Source organism: Akebia trifoliata, chromosome 16, assembly GCF_017979445.1.
Source record: "Akebia trifoliata isolate Shusen 1 chromosome 16, ASM1797944v1, whole genome shotgun sequence".
Lineage (NCBI taxonomy): Eukaryota > Viridiplantae > Streptophyta > Magnoliopsida > Ranunculales > Lardizabalaceae > Akebia > Akebia trifoliata.
The window spans coordinates 26349850-26360197 of record NC_141390.1 but is presented as its reverse complement, the minus strand read 5'-3'; the positions used below and the strand labels follow the sequence as shown (position 1 = coordinate 26360197).

Here is a 10348-nt window from a genome sequence, read left to right as displayed (position 1 = left end):
TAAAAAAGAGGAACAAGTATAATCTTTAACAACTATCATAGTTTATAAAAGGACCAAAACATAAGGAGAAAGAGGATTCGGATAATGTTTACCATTATTTCCTTCAATGACAATGTAATGCGCTCGAGTCCGAAATCCAATTGGTGACATCCTCCCAACAATCCCAATTGAATCCCAATGACTTTTTGTCCAACAATAGAAGGAGGAGTTGAATAAATTGGACATTTTCATCTCCCACACTAACAGCAATTATAGATTCAATTTCAAGTGAACTATTAATACACAACCAATGTAAATTTCTAATAAATTGGACCTTTTCATCTCTCTCTCTCTCTCTTTCTCTCTACAATCTTCGATACAATCTTGACTGCATTGTGACAATCTCTGCAAATCCATAGATTATAGATGATTCTCAAGGTGGTTCCTGGTGGTGCACTAATAAACCCGTAAGTAATGGCGAGCTTCTCACTGTGGTACATCAAGGCCTTCTCTATGTTCCAACACAAATAAAGGGCTTTCAGATCACAATTCCTTACAATTTTTTTTTTTTTTTTTTTAAATTATGAAAATATTCCCTCTCTGTTTTTTTATAGAGCAAACAACCAAACCAATATTAATTCCCCAACATTTTCATAATTTCTAACTAGTTACAGACAATCTCAAGTATTTTCATTACTTAGAAAACTCACCATCATTCAACCAAACATAAAGAAAAAAAGGAAATAAAACGTAGACAACTTAATTAATTTGAAGGTTGAACAAACCTGTTTAGGATCTCCTTGAAGATCCACGACCGCCGAATACCAATCCTCCATCGTCTCCTGTCTTCCTTTTTTACAATAAACAAAAAAGTTTTCTCACTCCACCTCCAACCCCGCCACCACCGGCGTCATTGCAGCTGCTTCAAAACTCAACGGAGTTATCGGAATATCAATCATCGTCAGTCTCTTCATCCTCAAAGGAGTAGCTAAAGAAGATTCTAAATCCACAACACAAGAATCATCATTTTTAAAACTCCGTAACATACTCAGTGATTTCTAAATCAGTGTCCGAAAAGATGAACAAAGACAACTACCAGATGAAGAACATGGGTTTCAGCAGAGCGAGAGAGAGAGTGAGTATAAAGCAGTCGTTCGTGTTCAAGGGTTTTAGCGAGAGGGCCCGAGCGAGAGAGAATGAGAGTGAGGTTCGAGGGTTTCAACAGAGCGAGAGAGAGAGAGGTTTCAACGAGACGGCTCCAGTGAGAGAGGAGAGAGTTAGGTTCGAGGGTTTCAGCCGAACGATTGTTAGAGATAACGAGAATGAGAACTCTCTGTTCTCATGTGCAATCGGGGTTGTAATTATGCCAGGGAAGTGGCACTAATTACTATTAAAATGAGGGACGGCGATGTAAAAATCTCATAAATTCATAACTTAAACGCAGATGTTGTTTAGTTCAATCTCAACCATCCATTATATTCCGATATATATGTAATACCAGATTCTGAGACTTGTGATGCAGCCATTCCATTATGTAATTTACCATTTAAATCTTTGTTGCTCCCCGAATTCAACTTAATTGGTTCTTGCAATGGATATCTTTGTTTAACAGATCAATTTTTTAAGTATCGAAGAAATTTTAGAATTTTAATATGTAATCCCGTAACCGGAGAGTACATGACAATGCTGACAATGGTACTTTGAAACTTAAGAGTAGTATATTTGGGTTTGGTTTCGATCCCAAAAGAAGATTGTATAAGGTGGTAAGAATGACATTTGTTGGAAATTGTGAAACGTTAGAGATTGAGGCGCATACCATTGGCACTGATTCTTGGAGAATTATCTCATCTCTCCCAAAGATTACTTGTCATGATTTAACTATTTTAGTTAATGAAAATTTACAGTGGTTGTGTATTAATAGTTCACTTGAAATTGAATCTATCATTGCTTTTAGTGTGGGAGATGAAAATGTTCAATTTATTCAGACTCCTCCTTCTATTGTTGGACAGAGTCATTGGGATTCAATTGGGATTGTTGGGAGGATGTCTTTCTGTGATTGATAGTTCTTTCCAAAGTGCCAAGATATGGGTAATGAAGAATTACGGCATGGGAGAATCTTGGACTGAAGAGTTCGTTATTGAAAGTCCTATTATGAATAATTCAATAATGGGAGGAATGATTCGGAACTTGAGCATGCAAAATGATGGAAAAATTCTATTGGAGTGTGTTGGTGTGAGATTGTTCTCATATGATCCTCAAAGAAAAACTCTTAAGGATCTTAGAATTCGTGGGCTTCCAGAATTTTGTGAAGCATTTCCTCACGTGGCAACCCTTGTTTCATTCAAGGATGCTTTTATATCAAAGAGCTGGTAATGAGAAAATGAAAATGGACAGAAAAAGAAGGGGAGAAAGAACTTATCCAAAAAAAAAGAAAGGGAGAAAGATTCAGTAACGTAAACAATGAACTATCTTGTCTCAATATAGTTATTATATCCTTGTGATAAAAAATCATTTACTACAAAAATAAAGTCATTATTCCATTTTACAAAAATTTTAAATACATTTTTACTTTTTTACTTGACTTTCATGATTCTATTTAGATTTGTGATAAACTGGCTCGAAAAAAGCCAATTGAAATTCACTCGTTGACGTGGCATGTTTGCAAAACCTTAGATCTTTTTCTTCGGGATACACAGGGAAAAAGATATATGGTTCGGTATACACATCTACATCATCAAGTGAATTTTGAGTGGCTTTTTTCGAGTCAATTTATCATTAGTATTCTATTTATACCTCAAGAATCTTAAAAATGGTTAGTTGCATGCATAACTATTGGCCATGATTGGTTTTGGAATTAAAGGACATGAAATGAGGAAGCCTTCTCGATCCTGTAGATTATATGTGGGTTGGGGCTAGAAGAATCAGTGGCTTCATGTTTGAGCTTCCTCGTTCAATTTCTTTATGAAAATGAGGAAACCTTCTCACTTCACCAGTGTTTGATTAAGAGAGGTCCAACGACATCAGTTGAAGATTAACCATTAATTTCTAAGTTTTAAAGCGTATTTGGAGTGGTCCTTATTACTTCTAAGTTTTAACTTCTTAGCTCCGAAGTATTTCTTTAACACTAGAATACACTATAAATGAAAGAGTCGTATTGCACATCTTGACGTGAAAGTGGATATGAACCATTGATGTTTTTTCAAATGTATCTCAAGGAAAAGCATCTATGGTTCCCCTACACTTTCATGTCAGGGTGTGCAATGTGAGGTCACTTCAGCATTGTTCTAAATGAAAAATGTATGGATTACATCAGGTCAACAACCTCCATGAAAACTACATGATAACATGAATCCTGATTTTTTATTTCCTTCTCTTAGATATAATTGAAAGAAGGGATAAGAAAGCTCATATTTTGAGGATAAGGTTTTTATGGGATGATGATGTCTTAAGTTGAAAAAAACACCCATGCATCACTAGAAGCAGCAAATGTTTGGAAGGCTTGAAAGGTGCCAAATTAGTTAAGTTGGTAAATGGTAAGGTTTGTGGAGTGTTTATAGGGCTCGGGTTCAAAACCCATTGAACCTGCCTTCACCTCAACTAACCACTAACCTTGCTTGCGTCCCAAAAAAGGACAAAAAAAAGTTTGGAAGGTTAAGATTAGTTAATTTGAAGTTTTTGAAATTTTAAATATACATCACCATGACTTAGTTGAATCGACAAAGCAAATCTCGTTGGCGTTTGCAAGGCTGTTTTATAACCTATCTAAAATTCAGAGGAGTGGAACGACACAGACATGGGAGACACAGAAACTTTAGAAGGCAAAATATTCCAAGCACACCTCATTCAATGGCATGGTCGATAACAATATGCAACTGAACATAACAGAGTTGAGTTCTTCAAACAGGTTGGGTTTGAAAAAGGAGTTAAACCCACAAGTTGAAGGCAAAAATCCAGTTCTTAGGACAACATTAATAACCAATGGTTCATATGAAATCTGGATTTATTTTAAGCCCATGTTCCAAAGTCCTAATCCCTTTCAACCCATTCTAGGTCCACCACTATAACCCAATTTGGGGATTCTTTGCACTAGTCTTATAACAAAGGTATTAACATTTAATGTTGGGATATATTCCAACCTCCACAGAAAGGCAGATTTTCAACCTAAAGTGAAGAAAATGCAGTTTTTAGGGAAGTGATGAAAAATGTCGTATGACGAAGCTATTAATATTTAATGTTGAGGTATATAAAAATTCATTGAATATCCCACAAAATGAATAGTGATTTTGAGAGTGCTTCCCAAAAAATAAATACCAAGTGCAAGTCCTTCAAATGTCAGCGTGTGGGAAAGGAAATATTTTGGGAGGAATATGGATAATTATTAGGTTTTTAATTTGTGTTGATGTACAATTCAAATACATGGATTTTGTGTTGAATGAATGATTTGGTCAGCCAACTGATGTCATTGGACCTCTCTTAATCAATCAAACACTGATGTAGTGAGAAGGTTTCCTTATTTTCTTGAAGCAATTGAACAAGGAGGCTCAAACATGGAGCCACTAATTCTTCTAGCCCCAACCCACAAATAATCTACAGGACAGAGAAGGCTTCCTCATTTCATATCCTCTAATTCCAAAAACAAAAGAAAGCTCCAACAAATTTGAGGACTTGGTGATCCATAATAAGGATTCACAACATGGCTAATAGTTATACTTATGCATGCAACTAACCATTTTTAAGATTCTTGAGGTATAAATAGAATACTAATGATAAATTGACTCAAAAAAAGCCACTCAAAATTCACTCGCTGATGTGGATGTGATTAAGGAAGCCATAGATCTTTTTCCTTGTGTATCCCGAAGAAAAAGATATATGGTTCTGTGCACATGCCACGTCAACAAGTGAATTTTTTCAAGCCAGTTTATCGCAAAGCTAAATAGAATCATTGAAGAAAAGTAAAAAACATACAATGTATTTAAAACATTTATAAAATGGAATAATGACTTTATTTTTGCAGTAGGATATATTAACCATATTTGAACAAGATAGTTCATTGTTTACCTTATTGAATCTTTCTCCCTTTCTTTTTCTTTCCATTTTCATCTTCTCACGATCAGCTCTCCGATACAAAAGCATCCTTGAATGAAACAAGGGTAGCCACGTGAGGAAATGCTTAGAAATATTCTGGAAGTCCACGAATTCTGAGATCCTTAAGGATTTTTCTTTGAGGATCATATGAGAACAATTTCACACCAGCACACTCCAATAGAATTTTTCCATCCTCTTGCATGCTCAAGATCCGATTCGCCTGTCCCACTACTAAATAATTCATAATAGGCCTTTCAATAACGAGCTCTTGAATCCAAGATTCTCCCATGCTGTAATTCTTCATTACCCATATCTTGGCATTTCCGATAAAACTATTAACGACCACATAAAGACATCGTCCCAACAATCCCAAATGAATTTGATAGGCTTTCAGTCCAACAATAGATGGAGGAATCTGAATAAATTGGACCTTTTCATCTCCCACATTAACAACAATCATAGATTCAATTTCAAGTGAGCTATTAATACACAACCAATGTAAATTTCTATTAACTAAAACAGCAAAATCTTGACAACAAATCTTTGGGAGAGATGCAATACTTCTCCAAGAATCAGTGCCAAGGGTATGCACCCCAATCTCTAACGTTGCACCATTTCTAAGAAATGCCATTATTACAACCTTGTACAATTTCTTTTTGGGATTAAAACCAAAACCAAATATACTATGACGTTCAAGAGTACCTAAGGTGCCATGGTCAGGTAGCTTCATGTACTCTTCGGTTACGGGATTACATATAAAAATTCTCAAATTTTTTCCATACTTTAAAGATTGATCTGTTAAACAAAGATATACATTCGAAGAACCAATTAAGTTGAATTCGGGGTACAAGGATTTAAATGGTAAATTACATAATGGAATGGCTGCATCACAAGTCTCAAAGTCTGGTACAACATACAAATCGTATGTCAAGTAGTTTTGAATCATGAAACCAATCTTTTGATTTCTACAAGATTGAGCGAAGTGCATCTTAGCAAAACGAGGATCTTTTACTAAATTGTTCCAGGTTTTGCATACGCACCTGCTTTCCAGTAGAGAGTTGATGGGTAGTCCAGATAGAATTTCTTGGATCACTTCTAGTGGGAGCTCTTCAATCGTCTTCACTGGTTTGCCCATTAGTTACGATTTTGTCCATTTGTGAGTGCGAGTGAGAGTGAGAGTGGTGGTGAAATTGGGTCATTGCGATGGAAAGTGAAATGAAATTTTTGCTCTTAAGCATCCGAAATATTTATTAATAGAGACATGCTATCGGCACCCCAATCTTTACTTACTATACCCAATTTCTTAAATTACAAGTATGTTTTGATTATATATATTTTATTTTAAATAATTTAAGACTTCTTTCTCTCTCTCTTTTCTTCCAAATTAGTCTTTCCTATTGTGATATGTTGTGTTTAACTAAATTTTTTATTTTCTTAATGGCCTCTCAACCCTCATTCAATTTTTTTAATGATTCAAATTGTCGAGATCAATCAATTCAAATCGTTCAAATCGACCTTTGTTCCAATCATCTCTTACCATCATCGAGTTGACGGCTTTCAATTTTTCTTTTTTAATAATTCAAATTGTCAAGATCAATCAATTCAAATCACTGAGATGGACCTTTGCTCCAATCATTGAGATCGATCTTTTATAATCATCAAGTGCAATGATTATAAATTGTCAATCTCAGAGACTGAACATGGATCATTGTGATCAAAGACTCAAACCGTCAAGATCAACAATTCATATTGTTGAGATCAATGATTTGAATGGTTGATCTTGATGATTTGAATTCTTCATTTTATCGTGATGAGGGGCCATTACTGATTTTTATTAATTGGGTTGAAAGGATACCGCATTAAGTTACTTAAGGTGCATTTAGAAACATGTCCCTAACACAGGTCCACAAAGTAATCTTCCCTTTTCTTTTGTGTAGGGATCCCTACTTACGATACTTACAAGTATGCAATGAGGTGACCTTAATATTATTTTGTTGTTGTACTAAGCATGAGTTGTTAGTGCTCAGTGCAGAAGAGTCGTGCTAGAGTGACCAGGGGCGGAACTAGGATTTTGCCCATGTAGGGGCAATCAAGAGTATAATTTTTCTTTTCTTGTGGGGACAGTTAAGAGTGGGAAAAAAAATAGTTGTGGTGGCAAGTAAGAGTGGAAAAAAAAATTTGTGGAGGCGATGGTGGAGATTTTTTTTATCCATAATTAAAATCTGTCATAATAACTCACTAATCCAAAGACTTTGAAAATTCTTATGAGGGCAAGTGCCCCCATTGTAAATTCACCCCTAAGAGTGACATCAAGATTAGACCTCATATTGCACATCTTGATGTGAAAGTGGACAGGAACTAGGAATCATAGATGCTTTCTACTCATATCTCGTGGAAAGCATCTATGGTTCCCATACACTTTCACTTCAGGGTGGGTGATGTGAGGTCCAATCTTGAGGTCATTTTAGTATTATTAGTGTAGAAATGTTGTATGTGCAATTAGTGTTTAATTAACTCTCTTAGGGGGCATTTGATTTTGATTGTAGAAACTAATTCTTGATTCTGATTATGAATTTTCAAAATCAGATTATAGAAAATTGATTTTCAAAATCAAAAAGCTCGTTCAACTAATATTGTTTCTAAAAAATAATCTGTGATTTTTTTTTTTTTTTCCTAATTACACTTCTTGAGATTGAAAATAGGTATAAAAATATATGTCCTAGAGATTGAAAATAATTAATCTTTTGGCTAAAAAATTAAATTTTTTTTGGAAAGAGTTGAAAAAGGATATTTAAGTCATTTTCTATTAGTTTTCAAGTGAATTATACATTGAGGAGTATGTTAAGATTACCCAAAAAATTATGATTATTTTGTATTTTTATTTCAAAAACTATTATTATAATTATAATTATGATTGTTACTTTTGTTGTTATTATTATTATTATTGCAAGATCTTGAAATAAGATGTATTTCAAGGTCACCAAAGTGTATAGTATGTGAGAATTAGGAGAAACAACCTGAGAAATGTTTATGATTCTCCATAATTTTGATTCCTGATCATGAAAAATTCAGTTTGATAATCCGAACCACACAATGCATCGGGTTCTAGAATCAGATTACGAGTCAGAATCCGACTCTAGAATCCGAACCAAACGCCCCCTTGGTGTTGACAAACAACACTATTACTTGTGGTTGGTAACATAGTTACTACTAGCACCATATCACTCAGTGTTCACATTTAATTGAATGGTGAGGATTGCAGGTTCAAAGAAAATTATTTCTAAGTTTTTAACAAGAAATCGCTGCAAAATTTATTAATTGCAAAAATCAACCAAGCACAAAAAATGAATTTGTAAGAGATTTTTCAATGGTAACTATGTTACAGTAAATTTTACACCGTAAAACATTTGCAACGCAAAACATTTACACTGTAGAGTTTTGAAGATTTAAATGTACCTCATTGATGTTGATTGGGGTTTGCAAATTTGATTATATAACCATTCTAGAATTCAGAGGACTCGAACTAAACAGACATGGGAGCACACCTTATTCAATGGCATGTTCAACTACAATATGCAACAGAACACAACAGAGTCGAGTTCTTCAAACAGGTTGGTTTTGATAAAGGAGTTATACCCACTGTTTCAAGACGTAATTTTCTAGACTTAATTTGGCTAAATATGCTAATAAATATACCATCTTTTCTTTTCCTCTATGACCATTGGATAAAAGCATACTAGAATCTGCTAAATATGTCTCAAAGCAATCAAAATTCTTGCCATTTGTAATATTTTTAAAAGCTTAGAACAAAGTCAGCCAACTGATATCATGGGATCTCTTTTAATAAATTCAAATACTGGTGAAGTGAGACTTAAACATGAAGCAATGGATTTAATGATATATAATGTCAAGACTTGAACATGAAGCAATTGATTCTTCCGGCCCCAACCCACAAATACTCTGCAAGATAAAGAAGGCTTCCTCATTTCTTGTTCTTTAACTCCAAAACCGAAGAGAGCTCCAGCAGATTTGAGGATTTGGTGATCCATTATAAGGATTTCCAACATTGGTTACTAGTGGTATGAACAAGAAATGTGATTCTCTATGATGGTATAAGATTAAATTGAATAGCTATGGACGATACAATTATGAATCAAATAGCCGTTTTTAAGAATCTTGAAGTATAAATAGAACGAGTAAAGAGACATACAAAGTTCCAACATGTTAAAAACATTTATGGAAATGGAATAATGACTTTATTTTTGTATAAATGGTTTTCAAACACAAGGATTATTAAGTCAAAATAGTTTATAGTTTACCTTATTGAATCTTTCTCCCGTTCTTTTTCTTTCCAATTTCATTTCTTACGATTGACTCTCTGGTGCAAAAGCATCCTTTAAGAAACAAGTGTTGCCACGTGAGGAAATGGATCCATTATAAGGATTTCCAACATTGGTTACTAGTGGTATGAACAAGAAATGTGATTCTCTATGATTGTATAAGATTAATTGAATAGCTATGGACGATACATTATGAATCAAATAGCCGTTTTAAGAATCTTAAAGTATAAATAGAACGAGTAAAGACACATACAAAGTTCCAACATGTTTAAAACATTTATGGAAATGGAATAATGACTTTATTTTGTCGTAAATGGTTTTCAAACACAAGGATTATCAAGTCAAAATAGTTTATAGTTTACCTTATTGAATCTTTCTCATGTTCTTTTTCTTTCCAATTTCATCTTCTCACGATTGACTCTCTGGTGCAAAAGCATCCTTTAATGAAACAAGAGTTGCCACATGAGGAAATGCTATGAATTCTCCTGGAAGCCCGCGAATTCTAAGATCCTTAAGGATTTTGCTTTGAGGATCATATGAGAACAATTTCAAACAAGCATACTCCACTAGAATTTTGCCATCGTTTTGTATGCTTAAGGTTCACATCGTTCCTCTCCCTATTGAATCACTCATCTTAGGCTTTTTAATAATGAACTCTTTAGTCCAAGACTCACCCATGCCATAACACTTCATTACCCATACTTTGGCACATTCATTAGAGCTATTATCAACCACGGAAAGACACCCTCCCAAAGATCCCAAATAAATTTCAAGATTATTCTTTCCAACAATAGAGGGAGGAGTTTGAGTAAATCGGATTTTTTCATCTCCCACACTGACAGCAATGATAGAATTAACAATGGTAGAATCACCTTCAAGTGAACTATCAACACACAACCAATGCAAATTTCCATTAATTAAAACAGCCAGACCCCTACAATCAA

General features: G+C 34.4%; 1 protein-coding gene across 1 annotated transcript; it reads right to left on the bottom strand.

Moving 5' to 3' along the window:
• Window positions 1-988: 988 nt before the first annotated feature.
• Window positions 989-6261, bottom strand: LOC147383095 (F-box protein At3g07870-like). Its single transcript, XM_086429089.1, has one exon. It carries the CDS (start codon window positions 6197-6199, stop codon window positions 5150-5152), a length of 1050 nt encoding a protein of 349 aa, XP_086285215.1. The 5' UTR covers window positions 6200-6261; the 3' UTR covers window positions 989-5149.
• Between the last annotated feature and the right edge of the window lie 4087 nt (window positions 6262-10348).